This window comes from Pygoscelis adeliae, unplaced genomic scaffold, assembly GCF_000699105.1.
Source record: "Pygoscelis adeliae isolate BGI_AS28 unplaced genomic scaffold, ASM69910v1 Scaffold294, whole genome shotgun sequence".
Classification (NCBI taxonomy): Eukaryota; Metazoa; Chordata; class Aves; order Sphenisciformes; family Spheniscidae; genus Pygoscelis; species Pygoscelis adeliae.
The window spans coordinates 879,814-905,803 of NW_008824722.1; the positions used below are offsets into that span (position 1 = coordinate 879,814).

The following is a 25,990-nucleotide window of genomic DNA, read 5'->3' on the forward strand; positions in this document are numbered from 1 at the left end:
AATTCAGCTGGCCGGAGCAGAGATGGTGTCACAGAAGTCTCCTAGATCTCATTTCTATGATTTAACAGAATGCAAAAGCCTGCACAATTTTCCTCCCCCCCCCCCAGCTTCTGCTACTGGTTGGGACACTAACTGGGCCCACGGAGGGTGACCAGCAGGAGTCAACAGCTGTAAGAAGAGCCAAGGAACAGGCAGGGCTGACCTCCAGCAGAACGGGATCGTTTTCCTTGGGAGAAGTGACCAGTAGTCTGAATGATGGGACTCCATTTCCATGGGAGACAATTCTCGGCTCAGTCAAGCTCCAGATAATCTGCAACAGCCACTTACCTGGTCAATCCCATCCCATCCCAGACTCTGTCCTTCAAATAATTGCCCAGTGGGCTATTTCCCCATACCTTTGCCACACAGCTCAGATCCACAGGCAAATCAGACTCTCCTGACCTGGTCTGCCATGGCTGCTCTCCTCAACTCCCTCCAGTTACACTGCATACTGCAAACACCGTATCTGGGGCTGAACATGACAGGTCAAGAGCAACCACCCCAGGGCTGCTTTGGAGATGATTTTCCAAAGGCTAGTTGGGTTTTTTTTTGACCCCCTCCTCCTTTTTAATTCCTTGCTTGCTGTGAAAGAGCAAAAGCAAGATCTCCATGAAGCTCTAAGCCAGACACTTTGTGGCCGTATCACTCTGCTGCTTGTTCATGTGCAGAACCAGCAGCTCACCAGGTGGATGGTGCCTGGCAACGGCCCACCCTGCCAGACTGCAAGAAGGTGTTTGAGCCCTTTCCCTGGGCCATATGAAACATGGCACAGCCTGTCCCCAGTATCACTCCATTTGCCCCAGCAGCCAGCAACACCCAGCCATGGCAGACGCTTGGGAATGGAGGGGACAATCTGCCCAGCTGCTTGAAACAGCCACCTATTGCAAACCCTCCTTTTCTTCCTCCTCCTCCTCACACCCTCTAAATCAAAAATGCTGGACATAATAAACCTTGAAGCACCTGCTTTTCAAGCCCTGCCGCATGGCCACCCCTCTCCAACAGGCTCTTGGTTCTCAGGACAATGAAGCGGTCCTGAAAGCCGACAGCACGGATCCCGCAGTGGGGTCACTCCCAGCATCTCCCCCCATTATTTTGTTACTTTCTGCTCCTTGATCCAGCATCACACAGTTCTGAGGCACATCGCCAAATGCCTTAATTCTGTCTGTAATCTGGGCTAAAGCCCTCGTCGGGGGATAAAGACCACACAAAAGGAGAAATAGAGTCCTGGGAGATGTTAAAACAAGTAAACACCTTTGTGTCAGGAGAGAGAAATCGCTGATAAAGCAGATTAGCGCCTCGAGCCCTGGTGTCCCCAGATCAGAAGGCGAGCCCTGGCCGATCTTTGCAGCCAGCACGCTTCTATGATCACAGAGCTGGCGGCATGCTGGGGCCAGCCTGTTTCCCCACAGTCACTCTCCAAAGAGCAGATTATGTAGAATAACAATTTCTTTGTGGCTGTGTAATTCCCTCCGTGACCGTGGCTGTGGGCAGCTACATTGGCCCTTGATGCCAGGGCCCTAGCAACCATTTAGAGAGGCCAACCAGCCCTAGCGATGGCCCCCCCGTGCAAACCTCTCGGACAAGCTTTAACATCAAGTGCATGAATTAATCCCCCCCAACACGAATCCAGGGGTGCTGGCTTATTGGACTTTGTGTTTCTCCAGGCAAGGGATCGAGGGGATTCCAGGCTTCAGCCCTTTGCAACCATCTCACAATACATTAACCCTTGGGAGGTTACTTGCAAACCAACCCAGCAGCAACTCTGCACCTGTGTACAGGTCGAGAGGTTGAAGCATTTGCAGTGTGAGCACTGGGAGCAAGAGCTGCGGGGTTTGGCTGGGGCAGATGGGTCCTCAGCTCCACCATGGTGTGAGACATGGATGGGCATCTCTGCGCTCTGGCATTCCCCTGCCCCTCCAAGCACACAGATCCCCTCCATCTGCCATTCTGCAAAGCCAGCAGGACATGTGGACATGCACACAACCCTTCTCAAGGCTTCCACACAATCTTCTTCATCTTATGAGTTTTATGTGTGGCCAAGAGGTGTAAGACATACAACAGAGGTATGAGGAGGGGTCAGCTGCTCTCACAAACAAGAACCCTTGGACTACCTGTGAGATGCATAAGGAGCTAGACTGCCTAACCTGCAGAGTCCTCTGCCACTTGTTCAGGCAGGAGCAGGGAGTTACTGACAGGAGATGAGCTATCTCAGCGAGCCCTAGGCAGCACCAGCAGCTTAGACCCCTCTCTCCTCCCCACTTCTGCATGCTACTGCTTTTTTTTTCTTTCAGTTTTGCAGAGTGCCCCTTGGACTGGTGCTCTGGACATGTGGCACTTCAGGAGAGGAAACCAGGACGGGCAGCTGCACATGGGCCACGCAGCCCAGCAGCACATCTGGTGAATATCTCCTGCTAGCTAGCTGAAACCTGTTTGTGTTATTTCCCCTCCACCATTTTCCCTGCTAATACACCTTTAATATGCATAGGACTAAGTGAGCTTAGGGAGAGACGAGCACTGTGCTGAGGAAAGGTAGCAGGATGCAGAAGCACATCCAGGGATCTTTTACTCACTGGGACCAGCCCTCTTCCTCCTCTCAGGTGCTTGAAATGGGTCACAGCAGATCTCCTCATAATCTCCCACCTCTAAACAAGCACCCATCACACCCAGAGCGAGCCTGGCCACATTAAAGCTGTCCTCCATCTCCCAGACCAGACCTCAGTCTGCGGTGCTGCAAGATGGCAGCAATTTTTAATGGCAGCCTGGTGATGTCAAAGGGACAGGAGAAACCAGAGAGTCTGGATTCCTGCTTTCAGAGCTTCCTGAGCAGCACTGAACACCGCCCAGATGTCTCACTCCCAGTGTTTCTCCATGCCTTCACACCTCACTGCAGTGGTACCCAAGCATCCCAGCAGTCACACCTGTTTTCTTCCCTCCACTTCCCTTTCCAGCCCAAGCAACAAAAAAGAAAGAAAAGAAAAAAAAAAAAAAGGAAAAAAAAAGGATTAGCTTCTCTCTGTAGGCAGGAAAGGAGCACAGATACTTGCAAGTTACTGCAGCAAAGCAAACCTTGCTTTGCTGGTTTGTTAATCAGTTCAACTCTCCTGCCCCAAGAATAGGTCAGCCAAGGCAGCTTTCAATCGGGAGGTCCAGCCCCTGCATACGGCGGCAGTCCTCCAGCAGTTTACAGAAACAATGCATTAGTTGCTACAGTGAAGCACTTACAATCTGACACCAGGGGAAAATCATACTGTGCTGTACACTGGGCACACAAACCAAAAGACCTAAGTGTTCTGGCATGGGCATGCTTAAATTGATAAAGATGTAGAACACGATTAATACTTCCCCTGTTTTTCAGCAGGTTAAGGTGTCTCTGGACCAGCTACCACCACGCCAGGCTAGCTCCACGTCCCTGCAGCATACGCAGCCATGCTGAGCCCATGCTGGGAAGGGAACTCTCTGCCACCATAACTCTCCCAGCCTTGGGATCACAAGTTAGTGCCCACAAATTGTCCAGTCTTCATTATCCCAACTACTCCCTGCCCTCAAACCCCAGTCCCCAACAGCTTCCACGTCCTGTGGAGCAAAACCCACAGCTAATCCTTAATAACCCATAAAGGATCAAGATAACCCATCAAGGGGCAACAGAAAAGCAGCAAATACACCAGCACATCACCAATGGTTTTCTAACAACTTACATGGGCAGAAGATATCTACTCAATGAAGGACAGAAAGAGATGTGATAGCTATCTTGAACCTTGTTTCTCACCAGCTTGCAGAGATCACCAGCACCAGCCAAACGCAGCAGGGAACAGCCTTCTCCTTTCCTTTGTGGGCCCTTTTTCATGCTCTGCACCCAAACACCTTCCAAAAACCAGGAAGCTGATCCTCAGCACTTCAGAGGCCAGGGTGTCCTGTCCTTGTCATGCACTTTGAAGGTTAGTCAGCAAGTGACTGTAAAGCCCAATCAAGACCAAGCATGGAAGGTCCACACCACCTCCCCACCATGCCCTGGCCCTCCAGCAGTAGCAAGTAGAGGCTGTTTCACTCCCAGGCCTTCTTCGGGCAAGCCAGGTAGCGGTACAGATGGTGGGAGTTTTGCTATGTTTTCTGTACTGAACAGCCTGGGCCAGACTGTGCGAGGGTTCAGTCCCAGTGCTGGGTGGCACCGACAGAAACAACTCCGCACCAGTAGAGCTCTGTGGGGCAGAATCACAAACACGACAGTCCAGGTTTCCTGGAAAGACCAGTCTTCAGCACCTTAACCACAAACTGCCTGGGCCAATGCAGCGCCTACAGACACACAGGTAGGCCTCCAATGCCAAGCAGGAAACTCACAGGTAGTTTCTCCTACTTTCTCTTAAGCATCTAGACAGACTGAAATCATATTGGCAGTAATCCGGTACCAGCCCACGAGGAACAGAGCCAGAGCAAATCCAGCAGCCCATTTCATCCCTAGCACAGGAAAGCTGTATTAGCATGAGGCTCCTGACTCCCTGCTGATGGAACAAGATGTTTAAACGAAGTTCCTGTGCCTGGGAAGTGTATCAAACTGATGAGTCCAAAAGTGAAAGGCATTTTGTTCAGGCACTATAGGGAATCCTTTGATTCATCTCCATCAATTTCCACGTTCTTCAGAAAACAAGACTTTTTAAAATTACTTTTAAAATAAGCTATTTGTTTGGGATTTCCACATTTGACTCTTCTTTCCATGCTGGAAATCTAGCCATGAGCATTGCTATCGTGATACCTCCAGAAGACAGGAGCTTTCTAGCCTGGAAGCAAAGTGAACTACCAAGGAATGGCACAAACAAGCTGGTTTATTTAAGTTGTTTTTTTCTTTTTAAAAACAGCTTAAGGATCTATTCCTCCTCACCCCAATAATATGAAGACAAACTAAGATCAGTCATGGAAGAGCCCAGATGGTTAGTTTCCAGATAATCATGGGATGCTGCTGTCACCAAGTTAAAGCCATATACAGCCTCCCAAGCCACAGTGATTATTTGTGTGACCGTAAAAGCTCAGGATTTCCCCGAGACCTTGCTGATAGCTGGAGTCCAAAAGAAGTCCGCACCTCCCTCCCTGTACCCTGCCCATTTGCTGCAGGTCTTGGCCAGCTGTCTCCAAAACACATGAACTACACTCCAAAAGCTGGAATGAAACAATAAACACTTTTCTCCCCACGCTCAATTTTTGGTGACCCCGCCAATTCACTAGAATTGATATTATACAAATATGTAAATTCTAGGAAACTGCTGAATTCAGAACGTCTGCTGAAACAGAGATGTGCGAAATTGAGGACATACTCATTTGCTCTGGAAACCTCGTCTGTGAACTGTGATCATCCATCAAAGAGGAGAAGCCATTGCATATAAGCAGGTGACTATTCAGAAACCGAGCAGAGCGCTAAATTGATATTTTAGCTCCAATAACTGCTTGCAACAAGCCAGCTGGGAAGTATTTACTTTAAAAAAAAAAAAGTGGAAAGAGCACTGTTCAGTTGAAAACAGGGGGATACTTGAGCTGAGTATCAAACAGAGAAAGGAAACAAAATCCATTTAAAAATAATTATCCAGAGTGCAGCATTTGCACAACTTCTGTCATCTAATTTGGAGAGAGGACCAAAACCAAAGGGAATAGTTGAGCTGTTGTCTCTTCCAGGTGCTTCACAACAGCAGCTGAGGTACCCAGGGGATGCAGCAGCTTATGCTAAGAAGGGAAAGGCTTGGTCAAACAACATCTATAACGCACGTAGGGAGAAGCATAGATCCTTGGCAAAGTTATTCTTCATAGAGTTATCCTACCCCAAGGTTACCCCTGCATTTAGCCAAGGCTACTAGCTCCTGCAGGGAGGTGTGGGATTGGCTTGGGGAATTTTGAGGGAGCACCTCCATGTGAAATGGCTCAGAGATGCTGTTATAAGTGATTTTCAGGAGAAATGCCTCTCAGCTTCCTCAGCGCAGCTGAAGGGACTCGAGGCAGTAGGGGGGAATGACACCAACGATGATTTGAGATTGTGTTGGAAAAAAAGGGTGGGGTGGGGGGGAGAGAGATAGAAGAGGGAGTTTTGCCTTCTTTTCTTCTGCTTTCTCTGAATTGGCCCACACACGCTTTAAATGGTCCAATAAAAAGATACAATTTCTTTACCTTTCCAGCTCTGGAACCCTGTGAGTTTTTGTTGTTCGGGTTCCCGTAAGGTTAAGTTCAGAGGATAAACTGACACGCCGGGCTATGGGAAAAAGCCAGTTTCTTCAAATAAAGCCACCACGGTGCAAAAGAGACCCTGCTGGGGCTTTTATTTGGGAAAACAAACAGAAATGGCACCAAGCCCTTCTGCTTTACGAACCAATTTAACTATAAAACCAATGTTCTCCCTCTCGGGGGTGAGGAGGGGAGAGAGACAGGACATGACAATAGTCCAAAACCTTGGGGGGAAAAAAAAAAAAAGAAGATAGGACAAAAAAGGTTGTCTGTCCCCTTTTCTTTCTTGTCCGTGGCTCCTTTTCTTAGCACACGTGTGTTCTTGTAAAAACGATTAGATTGCAATTTGTATAACATGGTGACCCCCAAATTCAGACATTTAACCCCTTTTCTCTGCAAAGAATGTCAAGAATGTCTTCTCTGTCTTTCTTTCCAACGGGAGGAGTAGGGGGGAATTCTCTCAAACTGTGATTTCTTGGGGGAAGAGAAAAAGAGGGAGGCGAGGAAAAGAAGCAGGGAATTCTCAAAGCCTCTCGCCTTTCGCCCCACTTGTGTGGGAACAGGCGGCTGTATTGCTCCCTTTCTGGACAGAGCTCTGCAGGTCTCCTTTAGTGGGGAGACAAAAAAAATGGAGAGTCCAAATCAAAACAAAGCCATCTGTTTAAATGAGCTACCGCTAGCCAGTGGCAGGAGGGGGTTCCTCATTCACTCCTTCCCATTCTTCTCTCTTGCCTCTGTTGATTCTCTCTCAACCCAGGGAAAAATAAAGATTGCTTTTGCTTTGGCTCAGAGGGATGAAACTGATTGATGCGCTTGGAGTGTCCAGCCCCCACCCACACTCTCTGATTGTTCGGGGCCTTGTAAAGTTGTCATAAATACGCCTGAACAGGAGTGCAAAGGCCACAGCATGCCCTGGACGTGCACACATCCAAAGGGCAGGAGCTGGCCTCGTGCTCATCTGTAGTGAGACAGGGCCAAGACTGCCACGGGGATGAAAGGATTTAGGATAAACACCTGTATGTTCTTCTTCTTACAACGGTTTTACATTTAGATTAAGATGCACCAGAGCCTTCTTAACAAAAGGAAGGCAGAAGATGCCCAGCTTATGTGAGAGGGTTCAGAAAGACGATGTCAAAAAAACCCCCTAGAAATCAGTAAAGAACCACAAGGCCCCAAACAGTTTTGACAATACATGCATACCATGGGAAATACATTGCACAGACAAGACTGAAGCTATCCATTATAGCCAAGAGACAGAGCTCTGAACACAAAGCCTGCTAAAAGGAACAGTCATCCAAAAGACTGCCACTTAAGAGGTTCCCTGCAGCAGCAAGCTTTCTCCAGCACTGGCTCAAGTAGTTGGCCATAGGCCTGGTGTCCTGCCTCCAACACTGCCCAAGATCTCAGAGCAAGGGAATCAAATCCTACAATTCAGAGCTGCAGAACTGGGGTAGGAATTTCCTTCTGCCCTTCTCAATGATTAATTCATGCCTGAAGGCAGGAGACCTGGTTATATCTAGTCTTGCTTCTCAAGTCACAAGTGGGATTGCCAGCTCCATGAAGAAGGACCTGCTTTTCCCTTTGCCTAGATCTACATCCCAACTCTCCATCCTACTTACTGCAGAGGGAATGGTTCCCAAAGACCAAATTGGAAATCCAAAGACAGTTGTTGTGCCAAACTGATTTAACATGAAGAGTCCAAGAAAGGCTTCGCCTGAAGACTAGAACTCCCCTAAGACAGACCCCAGTCTGTCACCTCACCAACTCTTTTTCCTTTGAATTTCAGGAAGAAGGCATGGCATTTGCGTTCCTGATTAACCAAAGGACACATAAATAGGAATACCCAGAACCGATGCTTTAAAAAGAGTAACCAAAGCCATCTGTGGACAGGATGGGGAAACAGCACAGCAGAAAACAAGCAGGAGAGCCTCGGGGAAAGAGAATGAGCAACCATCTGAGGAAGGGCAACTACCTGTGGATCATCCCACTGCAGTGAGTGGAGGCAGAAGGCACACATTTGCATTCACTTACCTGGCTGTAAGCACAGCCCAGAAAGCTGTTTAGCTCACTGTTGTCCAAGTTTTGGATTGGTTATTGTGATTTAAAACTGTGTTCAGCCAAGACAGAGATGTTGAGAAAGAAACCCAAGCCTGATAGGAGTAGGGAGCCTTTTTCCCACAAAGCCTGGAGAGAGTTTCCTTGGCAAAAAAAGATATTTGGCATGATGAATCTATAGCAAAGCAGGGGAGGGGAGGGGATTCTGCATCTACAGCATGGTATTATGATTCTTCTGCCCCCCAAATCCTGTGAAACTGTTGTCAGTGCCAGGATAATATTTGCTATCGCTTGTGTCTCCTGTTACCAGAGATATCCACCCACTTTTCTGTGACTGGATAAATCCAGTTTAAATGCCTGGGTAAAACAGACTCCCCACACTTCTTGGAGTCAGTTACCTTTCCTTTCAATCTAGCAACTCCAGTTCCGAATCCATTTGTTCCCTTCACCCAACAAACTCCTTTTGTTATTAAATTGGAGGGTCTCAAACTTGTTTAAACCTTGGAGTTCAAATCTGTGGAAAGAATGATCTTCTACAGAACTTGTTTTAGAACACAACGCTAAGTCTGCTTGTGCACCCTGGGCCAAGCTTCTACATTAAAAGCTTCTGTTGAAAACGTTTAGCAAGCTTTATAACCAAGAACTAGACCTGCAGATTCTCATTTCATTTATCTACTTCCACACATAAAAAGTCTGAGCACGACAGGACGCAAAGCCAAGAAGGACTGGATTTAAACACGAAAGCATCAGTAGTGATCAGCTAACCAGGGTGTTCAGTGCTATATACTGCAACTGTCAAATTACACTCGCTGTTTAAGAACAGCACAGGGAGCCCAAGTTTTAAAGCTCTCCCTCCTTGTTGACAATTGCTTGCGTTTACTCACTCAATGGCTCTAAGAGCCACCAAAGTGGATGCAGATCAACATATGCCGAAATCTGAAAAGACAGTAACTAATTCTTGCCCACCCCACCACAAAGACAGATGTGACCTAGCAAGGGTCCCATGGAAGCACATACCAGAGATCAAGCAGCAGCAAGTTAGCAAACTTCGGCCAGCTGCTCGTGATGGTAACACTCATGCCGGCTCTCAGAGAAAAAGAGCACAATGCAATAGCACTAGAGGCAAATACGGGTTACTAACCTGCTCAGCAGCTGCCTGGCTACCCTGAAAGACTCCTCCCCACCCCTCTGCTGAGGGCACCAGCCACACACCTGAATCTTCCTTCTCCTCCACGCCTGAGCCACTCTCATGAATCCTCTACCTCCCACCTCCCCAAAACTTGCAGACATCAAAGGCACCTGCCTTGAACACCTGAAGAGCAGGGGGGCCTGACGGTCAAGAAATGCAACTCTGTATCTTCCCCTTCCATGCACTCTATTTTTTTTCCCCATCCCTTTGAAAAAGGTGGCAGAGATAAATGGAGAACAAAGAAACAAGAAAAAGCCACAGCTTTGGCCCACACCCTGCCTATTACTTAAGGGGGAAGGAACTCTTCCGAAAGAGGAGGAAAAAAATGTGCTCAGACACAATGGCTCAAAAGGCCAGGCAGCAAACCGGGCCACTTTGTACTGCTAACAAGGGAAACCTAATTACAGGAAGAGGGCAAAGAGGGACAGATAAAAGGGATACAAAATTTCAACATCTGTTGCCATAAAGGGATAAGAAGTGGGGAAACGCAAAGTGTCAGTTTGGTGTCAGTGACAGCGTAAAGCCACTTTCAAAGGGCTCAGGAGAAGGAGAAAAACCGAACAAGAAATTAGAGGGTTCTTAAAAAAAACAAAAAACAAAAAAAAGCACTCTGCCAAAAATGCTTTCAAAAAGGGGGGAGGAGATGGACAAAGACTGGATATTTAAAAGGTAGAGGATCTGGGGTGGCTTGCAGGGCACAGCTAACTTTGGTTCAGTTTTCACAACAGCTCTCGTGCCCTGCGTCTGTCATGTTGTGTCACAGGAAAGGACAATGTAGGACTTGTGCATTCAAAGTGTTTACAGCATGAGGACTACCATGCCAGACAGATCACTGGTCCATTTCAAACATTGGGCTTGGCAGAACAGCTCCAAGAGTTGCTGCAAAGCAACCTCTGGAGTATCCCACCTTATGGAGAAGCATCCTTGAGTCAGGGGCATTTGCCACCTAAAGACATGCAGACCACCACAATAGGCTGGGGAGCAACAGTTTTCCACAGGCAAATGACAAATGCTGGCCTTGGAGCTGTTCCCAGTGGTGCATCACCCTCGTCCCCCAAGGAGTTTAAACTACGAAAGGAGGTAGGAGGTGGGAAGAGAAAGAAAGGAACAGGATCTGAAGAAAGTTTCCTTTTCTCTTGCTTGCCATTAACTGGCTGTTCTGCTGAGCCACACACTAGCACTGGCAGGTGAGACAGGAAGGTCTGAGCAGAGGAAGGCAAAAGGGAGCAGAGGTACCTGACCTGGAAGAGGGGCAGCTGCCATCATATCCCTCACTGGCACAGAGAGGCGAGGGGACTTGCAAGAGGCCAAGGAGTCAGCAAGGCCTGATACTTGATGCAAGGACACAGGTTAGTACCCAGCGGCCCATACTGCTAATTGTTCTCCTTTCCTGTGCAGACCTCTAATCACCTAAGTTATTCACAGCCCCCCTCCACACACACACCTTGATCCTGAGTGGCAATAAGTGCACAGCAACTTCCCCACATCTAAAAGCAATCAGATGGCACAATGCAGCATCTGTGGGATGAGGTATGTCCTCCAGAGGTGCAGCTAGCCAGCTTCAAAAGCATAAGAAAAAAAAAATCCTCCTTCATTACAGGAGAAAGGGCCAGGTGTAGCAGCAGCTGGAATTTCAGCCATCAGAGACAGTGTCTTGGCATTACGCGGTCATTCCCCTGCTTTAGACTCCCCTTGACAATTGCTTGTTGCTGCCTGTTGCGGCTTTGATCCAACGCCATCATCTAAGCAGAGTCAGAAATGAAAGACAGTTGTGGGGGTGGGATGAAGCAAGAGGCGTTTCCTTTCCCCACTAAAAATCTCCTCGCCGCCAAACCCAACCAAGCCCTTTTCAAAGCCCAGAACATATTTCCAGGTGAAGACATTATCCCCTTCCTCTTGGAGGGATGAGAATGGCTGCCCCAGGGTCAGGGAACAGCGAAGGTCATAAATACGAAAACATACCATGACCAACAGCTACAACCACCAGCCAAAGACTTATCTGGCCTGGAACTAAGAAGATCAGTACACAAAAGGTTATTTAAGCTTTAAATCCTTTTGTAGCATATTCCAGCACTCAGCTGTTGGGGAAAAGACCACCTACCCCAAAGGAAGAGAATGCCACAGAAACTGCTGCAATGTTACTTACACACACCCCCACGCAGAAAAAAAAACAGCTAACTGAACTGATCTTGGACATCACTAAACGTCTATGTGGTGCTAAGGATCCTGTAGTTTTAAAGAACACATCTTAAGCATCGTTCTACCCTGCCTCATTTTTTTTGAGGGAGAAGTTGCCTGGATTCTGCTCTTAGAGATAATGTCCTTGCCACGTTCAGCCTCCTGTGGGTCAGACTCTGGCCCTTTGTGGCCACAAGGAAGGGTTAAGCAGCAAACTCGGGGGGCCTGGCTCTGTCTGCCAGATGTTATCAGGAGACATTGGGCACAGGAGGAGCTTTTCAGTCCTGGGTAGCTCTAAGATTTTGAATTTCCATGCCACGCTCCCACTTCCGGAGTCTGACCAGGGAGACAACATGCACAAGCCTCAAAGGAAGAAATAGCATTTCCCTACGAGATCACTTCTGGCAACCGCTGGAGCCTTTGAAAATGAATTCAAAGCTCTGCTGGGAAAAAGAACAGTTTATGGAGAAGTCAAGACCTGGAAGGACAGCTCTGTACTCCCTTGCTATGAATGATCACATCAAGCTTCATGTGCTAGTTTCCCGGCTGTGCTCCCTACTCAGTCTCCTGCCCTGCACGTGCTGATGAGACTCCCAGCTCACACACAGGTCCCTGGAGAGGAAAAGACCCAGTGGCACGGTGCATTCCAGCTGTGACAGGTGAAAAGCGAAGAATAAGTCTGACACTCCAGCCATTGCAACAGAGGCCCAGTGGCCTAGGTTGCCTTGGCTTTTTTATTTGCCTGTCACTCAGGCTTTGACGTTATTGAAAGATCAAACTCCGTTGTGCCTGTTCATTACCTTAATCCTATTTTCTACACAGCTTTATTATCTCTTCAGGCTTCCTTGGGAAAGGCTGTCAGAGAGGCTGGGGCAGGGGGGAGAGGGTTGCCTATCTCCTCACCCCTGTCAGATGCCTCTATTCAAGAACAGCTGGAAGACTTGATGGGCAGGGTTATCACAGCACAGCCTGCATCCTTCTGGGGTACTCCAAAGGCACCATTGGACTAGGTCACCGAGAAACATGCACCATAGCTGAACGCACTGGCGCTATCTTTCCTGCTCTAGTTTGTCCTTTGTGGGATGCATCCTTTGCAAAGTCTTTATTTTTGTTACTTCAGAGAAAAACAAACTGGTTTATATTTGTAGTAGATGCAGTTGACCCAGTCAATCTAAACTATAGATTAGAAGGCAATTGGCCTCAGACCAGCCCTGCATCCACACCAATCCTCCTCTACCTCCTTTCCCCAAATACAGCTCTGCTGACACCCCTCAGGCCCCTTCTGCCATTGCCCCCCTCTCTCCCCTCCCGGAGTCCACCAGCTCACCTCAATCCTGGCGGCACTCCCTTCATAATCTGTGCTGTGCCACTCCTACCCAGAGCTTACCAGTCCTGGAAAGCTGAGCTGCCCTTCGATAATCCTGCCAAATATTTGCTATCTGTCCATCACTACACAAAAACCCTCAGGCTGAGAGCTTCAAATTTGTCAGCAGTTGAGTCTCACGTCAGGATTTGAGCCCAACATTTCCCCAGTTGCTAAGGTCAGCACCTTCACCGAACAGAACTACTCAATGGCCCCAAATCAGAGGCCACAGCAATTAACCTCCTCAATGCTTATTAAGACAGAAAGAAGACAATGTGCCTAAGTCACTTCCGTAGATAACCTGTCGCCACCCCACTCCCTGAGCTACCAGAAACACCAGCCAGGACAAGATTACTGTAGAGCCTGCATTTGCCTCTGGCTTCTGAGCACCACAGTCAAGTGGGTGAACGGGAGGATGCAGATCACCTTCCTCACCCCTCTGACAGGCTGAAGCATCAACTTAGACAGATGAAAAGGAAGGTGTAATGGGCGTATTCTGACTGTACATGGGTAATGGCAAGAAATCAGGATGGCTGTGCCATCAACTAGAAAAGCTGGGAAGAAAAGTCGAGCTGCTCCTTACTGAACCAGAACCACCCACCACATACACCTTTCCACACCAGTTTGTTCCGTCACCCACTCCGTCCCACATCTCATGTTTAACTATCCCTTGCCTATATGGACTAAAGGAATGATTTTACGGCATCTCCGATATTGCATCTCTCATTGTTATTCACTTTTCTTGTCAAGTCTGTCCCTGTAACCTGGAAGCTCACTCACCTCTCAAGGTCCCAGATTCTCAGAGGTGAGGTGTGTCCACAGCAGGCTGTCCCCGTCACAAACGAGCTGTTTAAAAAAAACAAGCAAACAAAAAAAACCACTTACTAATCCTCATGTTCTGAAGAAATAGTGCATAAGCAAGAACAGAAAACAGGCTACAAGACAGTCTTGAACCAGAATTCAAAGTCTATTTCAGCATGTTCCACCGCATTTCACAAGGGACAGGCAGCGGCAAAGGGAGAGGTGCTCCAGAGCTCTCAGTAGCTGAGCTTCTCAGACGCAGCAGGTCACAACTGCAGAGAATTGGCAGGACATAAAGATGTATTTGCATATGCAAAGGGAAAACCTAAAACAGGAGCAGCTGTAAATTGCAATGACATTTTCAAAACAGCTAGCACAGTACTGAGCAGGTTTCATATACAGTCAGAGCTGCAAGCTGTGGAAAGACCCCATGGAAAATTCCCCTGTTACTTCCTACTTCATGTCTCGCTTCTGTTTGCTAGCAACTTCTGAGCACAATCATGAATTGGCTGCAGCATCACAGGCCTAACGAATCACAGAATAGAGGTCTCTGGTCCAGCCTGCTCAAAGCAGGGCCAATTTCAAAGCTGGATCAGGTTGCCCTCCCCAGTGCTCAAGCACTCTCTACTAGAGGCAGCACAGCTCTCCTGCAGCAATATTTGGCTCAGTTCACACTCTCCAGCAGGGTCCATTCCAAAGTCCTCTTTGGCGATGCTATGTCCCTGCTGCACATGCTGGCTCCAGAGGTTGCCTGACAGCCACTGGCCTCAAACTAGTTGATAAGACAGGAACAAATCCTTAAAATCAAGCAGCAGGAACACGGGTGCTGTGGCTCTTCACACCACACTTCTTGTTTTGTGCCAACTTCCTATCCTCAGTCCAAATAAGAGAAAGCAGCTCATACAAAGATTTCTAAGCAAGCTATAAATGACCTCTCACAAAGCCACATTTATTGCAGCTACCGAGAATAAAATGCCAAAACTATGTTTAAGTCATTGCAACAAGGATAGCATGAATGCAGGAAACAGAGCCTGCTTTAAATAAAAGCCAGCTCTATGCTTTGCCTAAACATCTTTTGCAGCATGACATGGGGCTGGCAGCTGAAAGAGGAAAGCAAAATAAGGAAACAATGTCATGACTGTAAAAATAGCAGTTTTTAAACATTGCTTTGATCCTCTACAACATTCTTCCTTTGGAAGTCAGAAGGTGTCTCCAAGCCTCTACGGTACCAGGAAGGGATTCTTGCAGTGTCCTTGACTTCTGTGAGAAAAACTACTGCTGGTGTTACAAGGCACCCAGCAGCAAAGTGGTGAACATGCATTCAACTCAATCAAAGCCAGAGAAGAGCCATGTGGAAGCAGGGACAGACCTCAGGATTCCTTCTACTCCTAGCTCTGTGGTTTAGCTGAGCAATTTGTTTCTCCAAATCATAAGGCCAAAGCAGCACTGCCAATACACTCTGCAAAAGAGGCAAGCGGATAACATCAAGCCATCTCGAAGAGCTACAGCTGCCAAGGCTCTCTTTTTTGCTGGCTTTATCCCTCCTACCCAAACTCACGTAGCTGGAGGTGTCCACAAGCCCTGTGACCCTTAGCTGCCCTTTAAGTACAGACAAGGCCTGCAGCACCAGAGCTATTTCAAAGTCTTTCCAACCAGGCTGTCTTACATGCAAAATCCCAGGTTCATTGGCAGTGCACATGCAATTGGCCCAATGCACCTGTAGCAGAGGGCTCTCTGCACTGATGCTGCAGGGGGCACACATTATTCTCCTCCATGGAAGTCCCTGACCAAAGTCCGAGAGTCTAAGGAAAAGCCAGTTCCTGTTGCTGTGCGGCAGGCACGAGGATCAATTAAGAAAGCATGCAGCATTTCGTATTTGGAAACAGGGTTTCTGCTCAATACCTGCCGTCTCTCCACCATAGTGCAGGACAAGAGGGAACATTTCCCTTTTGCCAGTGTCTCCCATCTCAGAGGAAAGCAAGCAAGACACCCACTCTGAGAGCTCAGTGATCAAACCCCATGTCTAGAAAGCAGCATTTTGGTCAGGGAGTCCCTCAGCTACAAAGCTAGGTGTTGGGTTCTGTCCCTCCCTCCCCAAACATAATCCATTAATAACTACTAAAGCCAATTACCGTGGTTAGAAACATAATAGCAGTCAGGGAGTCAGTCAAGCAGGCAATTGGGTGCTTAAGATTTTTCTTTTGGGGGACAAACTGACTCTGTCCCAGCAGAGAACGCCCTCACGTGGGAGACAGGCCCCTTTGTGCAGAAGGTATGCACAAGGCTTTGATGGTTGCCACAGGTCTAAATTAGCATGGAGGCACACCAACAGGGAGAAAAAGGTGGGAGGAACAGCAAGGTCTAATCCCTGCTCATGCTGTCAGTTCTGGACTTCAGCTTTCCCTCCTCAGTCCTTACCCCCACCCCTCCAAAAAAAAAAAAAAAAAAAAAAATTTCTCTCCAGCATCGCATACAGGCCTCAGGGCCACAAACAAGTCTCTTCTGGGTGAAGCTGACTCCATTCAGTTAACAGGAATTTTGTCTCATACTCGAGCAGGATCAGGTTTGCAGGCCTTATCTTTAACAGGCTGGAGCCCATTAGCAAGCAAAGATAAGACTTCTCCCAGAAGAGCGGGGCACCTTCACTGCCAGGATTAGAAAGCAGCATTCACAAGACATGCACAAGAAGTAGTGGCAATGAGGAATTGTCAAAGCCTGGGAGCAAACTGACCTGGAAGTCTGGATTCCCAGGGGATGATACAGGGCCCCTCACCTTGAGTCTGGTCTGCAGGCATACACCTCCAACCCCCAAGCCTCTCATAACTGGGAACCTCGCAGAGGTGACAGTTTCACTCCAAGCAAAAGGGCAACACAAGTCAGCTTTGATAGGTCTAAAACAACATGCAAATTAGAGCTAAGCATGTAAAGCTTGGCTCCCAAACTTCCAAAACATCGTTCAGCAGAACTGAAGCTTCTACCAGGCTTGCTTCTTTCAGTTTACCTTCAGCAAGGCTTTTTGTCTTAGGAAGCACAGAGCACACACCAAAAACCTCTGACCTAGAGAAGTGCAACCTCTTCACAACTGTTCTTGCCAGCTGCCCAAGAGAAACAACTCAAACTGAGTTACTTCGTGTCATTTATCTTGCCTACAATGCTTTCAGGAGTCAGAGGGACTGAGGAGGGACTAGATTTCTGGGAAGAGGAGAGCACAAGATACCCTATATATATTACCGCAGGGATGACCCCTCTCTCTGATGTATATATGATACTACTGATGTACACAGACACTGACCAGACGCATCTACAGGCTACATAAAAACTGCTACGTCCAAACTTCAGATAGCCTTGGAGATGCAAAGTCCTTTCCCCACTAAGCTTTCCTCTGCCTCATTGAAAGCTGCTGGGTACCGTGACTACAAGCTCCCTCCAAAAGGCTCCTCTAACGGGAAAATGAGCACAGTTGCAGGGCTTCCATAACAGGGCATGTTGTCTTCACAGGGATCCCCCAGGAGGTAAAAACAATCAAGCCAACATAGCATTTCCACCTCTGCTGTACCAGGAAGGCGAGGATTTTGCAGAGCACTGAGACAAACATACTTCATACACAGCATGTTTTTGTTGTCCAAAGCGAGGCATCTTCCAACTCATCTGATACTTTCATGTTCTCTTTCCCATTTGAAACTCCCTACTGAGAAGGAGGGGTAGGGGGGAGAAGAAAGAAAATAGAAAACTGCTTCTCCTGAAGCCAGACCTTCTCTATGCTACAGAAGAGACATTTCATTAGAGATCATACCCCCACAATAGAAGCTGGGCCAGGGGATGAGAGAGAACACACAAATCTCATTGTACAATACATACCCTTCTCATTGTCAACCCAGCCTTCAGAGTAGGCAATGCCTGAGCTGGGAATCCTGCAATGCAAAGTCATTGAAGGAACCTGAGTGAAACAGGCCCTTTCCAACCTCTTCTCTCTAAATTTCCCCCGTGCCCCAGGCTCGCGCTCTTCCCCTGTACTGTACTGTAAGAAGATTGCTTCTCAAGTCTTATTCTGCTCTTCGGGGATTTCAAATCCAGAATCTGCTTGACACGTGCAAGAGCCTGTTCCTTCCTCCTCGCGCGCTCCCCCGCTCCCTGGAATTGGACATCGTTGTTCCATTTTGGAGACTATTATATACGGAGACTCATCGGACCAGGAAACAAAGAAGTTATTACTTGACAGAGTCCTGCAGCTGGGAATGTGGAAGGCGGGGGGAGAGGAGGGGGAGCACTGAGGGAGACAGGACGGGGGGGCTGGTAGCAGCATTATGATAACGATCAACAGAAAGGACAGCTCAAAGATGGGAAATATCTTTTTTAAAAAGTCTCAAGTGAGATGAGAAAAGAAGGAGAAGAGAAAGCAAGTCTAAAACGGAGAGCAGAGAAGAGAGAAAGCAGTTGGTGTTGACGGTGCCGCGGGTTAAACACACGGGTCTGTGGGTTTGTGTAGCCTTTGATTCAGCACTGACACGCTTTGGCAAGGGAGGCCACCGGAGCTGTCAAATCCTTCACCAACGTGCCCATCAATTGTATTCAGCTCTCCCCGACCCGCACTGGCATTTTAATTACTGTTGGGTAAACTAATTTGTACAAATGAAGGCAACTCTGCCTAATAGAATATGCAAGCTCTCTGACCTCTGACAGGCGATGACACAAGATACAAAGGAGGCAGAGGAAGGCTTTTTATCAGAGCCTTATTACTCTCTATTACTCCAATTAGTTAAGCTCCAGTGCTCCTAATTGGGGGAAAAAAATGCAATTAAATCAATTTTTGATGGGCTGAAAGTGGGTTACCGAACCGCCCTGCCTGTGAAACACTGATATTATAGCAGCAAAGGTCAAAGTCTTTGTCGGCACCTGTGGGGCCCCCACCACCCCTCTCTAAGCCCCTCTGTGCCCCCCCAACACACACACGCAGCTCGCTAAGGCGAATCATTAGAACATGTCATGTCTTATCGCGGCCGCCACCATCCTGCTAACCTCATCAGTTGACATCATTACAGAAGGTAACTCCTCCAGCATGAATACAGTGCTAAGGTCACACAAACTTCATGGAGCCCCTGCTGAAGAGTCCAGGAGGCTGAGGAGCAGATGCAACAGTAACAACATTGTGAAGGGGCGAGGAGGGGGTCAGAAACTCAGTGCAGGGAGTTTCGGCACCTCCAGCATGAGGCTTCTCCAACAGACCAGATACACACAAAGGGAGGGAGACTGAGATAGTGCAGGGAAACAGGTGCTCCTTCCCCAGGGGCATTTAATTTGCAGGAAGGAAAAAAAAAGGCAAAAAAAAAAAAAAGGACAGCATCAGTTTAGCATTTTCTTCTTCATGAGAAAGCGGGCACCACAAACATGCAAGAAGTCCCACCTGCCTTTGATTCAGGCAATGCTGGACAAAGCCAGGATTGGGTGGTCATGCAGGACTGGTGTTGCCCCTTCACTGCCCCAGACCGATCCCTTTAGCCCTACTTTATGCCTCTTGCAGGATGACCAGAGAACTGAACTAAGTACCTTCAGTGTCTCAGAAGTAAGTCAGGACATCTGGGTTATACGCTAACAACTCAGTAACCACAAACTGAACAAAAATCAGCAGGTAAGGCAGTTGGCACCAGAAGTCTGGCCACTGTTAATGGGCCAAAATTACAACTCTCCAGAACAGGGAATGTGGGGAGTGGAAGGCTATTTAGAAGAAGATAAGATTGGAAAAGCTGAAGAAGCCAATGACACATGATATAACTGTCTGAAACCTGAAATAACAAGTGCAGGTTGCATCCAATTTACTACAGGTCTACAATACCCCTCTGCCTTTTGGCTCCAGACTATGTCTTTCCATATTCCTCAGTCCTCAAGAGCCTTCCCATCCTTCCAGTCCCATGTACCACGCTCCTCCCACATCCTTGCCATATAATGCTTCAGCTCCAGACCTTCAGTGCAAGGAAAAGAAGACAAGGTCCATCAAACTGACTTAAACATTTTCTATCTCTGTTGCTGGCTGCTGTTCTAGGCTCAAGGGTACCTACACTGCACTTTGTTAAAGCCTGGTTTCAGGAGTCTGCTGGCAGTCTCCTCAGGTCCCTGCACTACTCCAGACTCAGGATAAAGAAGAGCTTCTAGAGTTCTCTGGCGCCGAGCTTATATTTGGGTCCAACTGCTTGCATGCATGTAAAATAGTCTTGTATTTGGACTCAATAACAGGACTGAGCTCACCTGAGCAAGCAGAGACCCACTGCAGCATAGCCTCACCTTTGTTCAGCCCGAAGAGAACCAGCAGCTGGAGGCAAATGACCAGGCTTGTTCCACAAACAGACTGGAAAGCACTGGCACATTTGCTGCTGCTTCATTGAGCCTCGTGTGCATGCCGCAGTGTCCCTCAAGGCATCAGTCAGCTCAGGGTTGAACTGTGCTCCTGATATGCATCGTAAATTGCACACAGAGAAGCTACAGAAGAGCTCTGCCACTCCCCACCACGGACTCAGCACAGAGAGAAAACAAAATGCATAAGGACGACTGCATGAATGCCGCAACATTTACAACCGCTGCTGCCCCAAGAGGAAATGCCATGCTCTGGCAAGGAGCACCAGTGACATAGGCACGAACAGACAGACTAATAACTCATTCGCCTGCTGCCTCGAGCCTCAAGCCTCGAGCCACTAGAAAGTGGTCCCCAGGAAGAAGGCATTTGCATTTTGTACTGAAGGGCACTGTAGAGATGCTGGGTTGAAACAGTGAAGTCTCACATTTGAGGTAGAATTCCAGGGCATTTGATAGAAGAATGGCTCACATCAGTCTTGCATGTCATTTACTGCATGCCTCAGGGTAGAGGGCATGTCAGCTTCACCTCTCCAACCCTCCACCTTGGCCTCCAACTTCATGTCTTCCTCCAGACTTCACAGGCTGGAGAACAGAATAAGCCTTTAATATCCCTAAAGGCCCAATTCCCAGCATGGTAGACGGATCACCCCTACTTTAGCAAGTTGCTTAGCAGGTACCCAACCTAGACATCTCCATCTTGCCTTCATTGCTTTGCAGTTTCACCCCATATTGTCTGCCCAAGTCATCCCATAACCTTGTTCACTGTCCCTTCACCAGCCCTGCAGCAGGTAAATTTTGTGAAAACAGGCAGCCACATATAGAATGTAATCCCCATTTCTGGAGAAAAACTGAGCTCAATGATATTAAGACGGAGATTCCAGACAGGACAGACACATACACACAGACCTCTTCCACACTGCAGCATTGAATAGGAAAATATCCTTTGTTAGAAACTAGTGAGTCCACCCACAGAACCGTCCTGATGTTCCTAGGGCTGTTTGCATCTAAAGATCACGCTCCTTTCCCCAATATTCCACATGACACATGCTTTTAGGGAGAAGCAAATGTCCAGGACAGGACTACACTCAGATCAGCTCTATAAAAGTTGATTGAGGGTCCTGGGTGTTCCTGTACAAGAGGGATATTCAAACAGTGCTTTTCACAGTAGTGCTGTCATTTTTCAGAACCTCAAACAGAACTGCCTTGTGGCTGCACAAATATTTATTGTGCCCTACTCCTTTATTAAAGGGAAAGGCTTGATAACCCATGTTTAATGGTGTAAAATACTTATTTGCATGGTATGTCCAACACTCTTCATCATCCTTCCTCACTCCTCAACCTGTGGGCTTGCCGGGCATGAAGCGGTTGTTCAGGACAGAGGTCTCTCTATGAGAACTCTTGCATCCCTAGCTCTCTCTGGACCCAGTTTAGTCCTCAACTGATGCTGAAGTTGTTACTGTTATTACAGGAAAAAAGGGACTCCTTAACTGTAGAAGAAATGTACCAAAACATCAAAGGGGACAGAAAGCCCATGCCAAAACCATTTTGCCTGCGCATGCTTACCAGGGCTTTCTGTGAACAGAGGTCTCTTTGCAGACACCCACTGGGGTTATATCTTGGAAGCCGAATCATAAAGAAACATGACTCTGCTGAGAAACCACTTCTGAGTCTAAAAGCTGGGCTGTACAAGAGAGACAGTTCTCTGTTCTTACCACAGAACGCATTCTGGGGAGAAAGAGAAAAAAAAAAAAAAAGGAGGAAGTCTACGGACTTCCAGGTCAGTCCAAGACTAGGTGGTTAAACACCACTGCAGTAGGGTTATTTCAGCTTCAGCTTATCAGTAACCTCAACAAAACCTCACAGGACATTTTTAATTCTCAAAAGCTATAACACTAGAAAGGCAAAGAAAGTCGCTACTAAGGTTACATTTGTGTTTTGAGGAGTTTAGGGTTTTGGGGTTTTTTTTGTTTCATCTGCTTTTGCAAGTGCAGGTGAAATAACCACAGCTGTTATCTGGACTTCTTTAATTACACTATGCATTCTCCCTTCCAACATCACTAGGGCAATCTCAGCCATCCACAGCAACTTCATCCTACGCCCTACTCTTGCTCTACTCCCCAGAGCAGCCATTCAAATACAGACGGGCGAGACTCCTGCTAGGTACCCACCAGACAGCATGCTCTACCTCCGACTGCTGCACATTCCATCTGCAATACAGCGCAAGGGAATCGCAAGGTGACTTCATAAAATCTCCATCTTCAGCAAATCCACTGGCTTTTTAGAACCAATTGAAAGGAAGAAACAGGTGAAGCTGCTGGCTGAGCAGCAGAAAAACATGGTCCCTGGATGAGATACACGCAAAGGTATTAGACACTGGACACCATCTGCTCCTGGGATAAGGCAGGGCACCGACAGACCATCACACATCTCAGGTGGATCTCTGAAGGCCTGGCACTCAGTTCTCACCCACCTGCACAACCACTTTGAGCCTTCATGCCCAGCACCTATCCCCTCCCTACCGGGCTCAACACTCTTAGCCTTCCCCCTTGCCTCAGTGGGAAAGACACCCTGAGCCCGACCCTCACCCACTTCCCCAGGTCCAGCAGCCCCCTCGAGCTCAGGGCTCTGGGCCCACACGCAGCCTTACAAGAAGCTCTGAACTCCAGCCCTCGCTTTCTCAAAGCCTGCCCAGGTGTAAAGCTCCAGCGATTCCATTTTCTTTGCCATTTTCCCTCCCTCCTCCCTCTCCCCCTAGCCCCACCAACACTTTCAGGCCACACAGTGAGCCAGGAGGTTGGAGTACGAGGACCACTGCAGCAGTCATGCTGTTTCAGGCCCCCCCCAACTCAAGACAATTTCTAAGAGCCATTTCTTATTCTCCCCTCCATGAAATGATTTCTGTTAATTGCCTGGTGGGAATCACTTATAGGTGGGGGAGACTCTCCCCCCACACACACACCCTGGCCCCTAATTGGCTTATTGAAGTTTTAGCGGGGCTTTCACCTGGAGAAGCTGGTAATTATTCCCTTCATTCCCCTCTTGCTTGTACCTGTAGCTTCACACTTGGGGCCTGCCTGGCTCCACGGGGGGGACTTTGTTCCCTCTAACTACAGGCCCCACACAAATGGGCCCAGCAGCAGGAGAACGCAGCAAAGTGGTAATTTTCAGCCCGGCATAATTAGCCAAGGTTCTTTCAGCCCAAACTGCAGAATGGGGAGGGGGCTGCCGGGGAGGGTGCGCCATGTGGGAATGGCGGGACAGGGGCTGCTCTCAACAGGCGGACAAAGACCTCTTGGGGGCTCCGATCTGGGGCGAGCAGGAGGAGGGGGTTGGAGCGGGACAGCCTGCCTGGCAGAGCAGGGGTACAGTCAGTGGTGGGACACATGCTGAGGAGGTCAGCTCGTGACAAGCATCTTTCCCCCAGCCCGTGGAACAGGGCAATGCAGGATGCCAAAAAATGGGTAAAGAAGAGAAGAGATCCAATGATGCACAATAGGAGCATGTGAAGAGGTGCAATGCATGGCAGATTCTTGAAGGCCTGGTGTAGCCTACGCTGCCAGGGCAGGATTTCTAGTCTAGTACCTTTGCACTGAGATTAAGAAAGGCAACAGATTTGGGGAGAGGAAACTGGACAGTGCAGGTCCCAGACAGGATAGCAAGAACTGTACCAAGGACAGAGTAAGAACTCTTAACTCTTATTGCTGAGAAAAATCAGGGAAGAATCATTCTCCTCCTCCAGGATCTGGCCCAAAAGTTGGGCCACAAGCAGAACCAGGACGACAGCAATGAAGGCTCCAGGTTCTCTTTTTGTTGAGCCATTTCCCGTTAGCAAAGCAAAACTGCTTTTCATAGTGGGACCTTGCTTATTCTACCTCCCTTTCTGCTACAAGCCTTTGGTTCTGCAAAACCTACCAGGAAGCCTGCCGCATGTGGGCTGGCCAAACCACTTGGCTCCCAGTGTATCGCTCCTGTGTCACACCAGACCGGCATCAGTTGTCCCACAAGCCAGAAACCGGCATCCTGTGGCACAGTGCCTCTGTTGATTCTCAGGACTTGTTAGCATCTACGCTTTCTTTAAATTATCACCATTGCCTTCAGGATAGAAGTCCTTGTCCTAGCTGGTCAGCTCCAGGGCTGTAGACAAGTTAAACCTCCTCAGCTGACTTGATGATCACAGCTCCAGTGCAATGTGTTTTGTTTTTTTTTTAATTGTTAAATTGTATTTTGAAAAAAAACTCATCTTGTGTCCCTTATGATTGCAGCATCCTACCGGAAAGCAAGAATTGTCACAATCTAAAAGCTTGGTCCTTATTCTGCAATGAAGACCAACTGGTAAGCAGGCAAATGAAAAGATGCCCACTACTTTCATCAGAGCACCAGTTACATAGGAGTACTGAACAAGCCCTAGGAGACGATGCAATCACAACAATCCTGACAACAAGGAAAGGAGATCCCCAGAGACTCAATATGTAGTAAGGAGACAGGCAGCACACCCCCCAGGACACAGACTTGTAATTTCTGAGCTGCCTAAAATACACAACTGTGACCCAACGCTGCAGCAGGTTGCAAACTGGAGAAGGAAGTTGCTCAATTCCACCCCAGGATACTCTGGTTTCTCTTCAGAGAAATAGTAAAATGTATCTTTCACATTTTACTAAAGACTCCCACAGAAAAGTGGGAGTCTATTTTTCAATTTCAGTGCAATTTTTGCAGCCTCACCCAACCTGCTTTAAGTACTTGCCACAGAGATGAGTTCAGCTAGATACTGTGTGCCTTCGGCTCATCAATGCTTAAGACGTTTTCCTTAAAAGCAACCTTTGACACTTCTGAACAAAATATGCTTGTCACAAAATCAATGCCAGCATCTGAGAAGCAGACACCAAGAATAAATATAAGCAGACCCAAGTTGACCAGGCCAGTTTCAAGGCTATGCAGGGAAATATAGTGAACATTCCCAGTACCAGTGGGAAAAGATATGTAATGTTGCCTATGCTCATACCTTATCACAAACCTTACAGTGTCCAGGGCTTTTTCTTCTTACAACCCCACACCCTACAACAACAAGGGGGACATGTAGAACTGATTTAAGTAAATACTCCATCTGTCATTGCTTTGGACAAAAGTCTAAATACATGTCCATGTGTAGAAAATGCTTAAAGAATCATGATGCAAAAGAAGAAAACCACTCCTATTTTAAAAATATCTCCTTTCTATTTTTTAAGCTTCAGGACTGCCAAGGCCAATCCCAATATATTTTCAGATGTGACTGGTAGAGGTTTCAGTTAACAAGTATTCTTTTAAAAATGCATATATATATATAATGACAGCTTATCTAAACTTTTCCATTAGAACATATGACAGAAAATGACTTTTCAATAAGCCAGCAATCCGTGCATGCCAGTGAGGTCAGGAGGAGGGAAAATCCTTTCAGGTTTGCCAGAACAACTAAAACCCAAGAACGTTTCAGTTTAAAAGTAGGGGTGGGAAGGAATCTGTTTTCCTGGTGCCACAAGCCACAAATTATTTTTGTCTTATTCCTTTTGCCATACACACACGTATACCAAATTCAAACTTCCCAATTTAGGAGAATTTTGAAAAAAGTGATCAGGGTGGTGAGGAAGAAGAGGACTCCTCAACAAACATATACTTTTGTCATCTTCCCACAAAGGGCAGCAGTTCTTTCTCCACATCATGCAGAGGCAGGAGCTGTACTTGTTCATGCTTATAGGGGAAAGAAGCCCAATCACTTAAAAACAGAGTGCTTGATCTTCTTCCTCCGCTCTATGATATTTAAACAATTTCCAAATGAAGTCTAAGTGAGT

At 47.6% G+C, this 25,990-nt stretch overlaps 1 protein-coding gene across 1 annotated transcript in view; it reads right to left on the minus strand.

The window, feature by feature from the left end:
* The window catches only part of FBXW4 (F-box and WD repeat domain containing 4), a 52,798-nt gene that overhangs the window by 1,150 nt on the left and 25,658 nt on the right, over positions 1-25,990 (minus strand). The window contains exons 5-7 of the mRNA XM_009323241.1: positions 13,803-13,868; positions 12,069-12,070; positions 10,718-10,722 (exon numbers count right to left, since the gene is read on the minus strand). Of these exons, the coding sequence (XP_009321516.1) occupies positions 10,718-10,722; positions 12,069-12,070; positions 13,803-13,868 (73 nt within the window). The remainder of the gene's footprint in view (positions 1-10,717; positions 10,723-12,068; positions 12,071-13,802; positions 13,869-25,990) is intronic.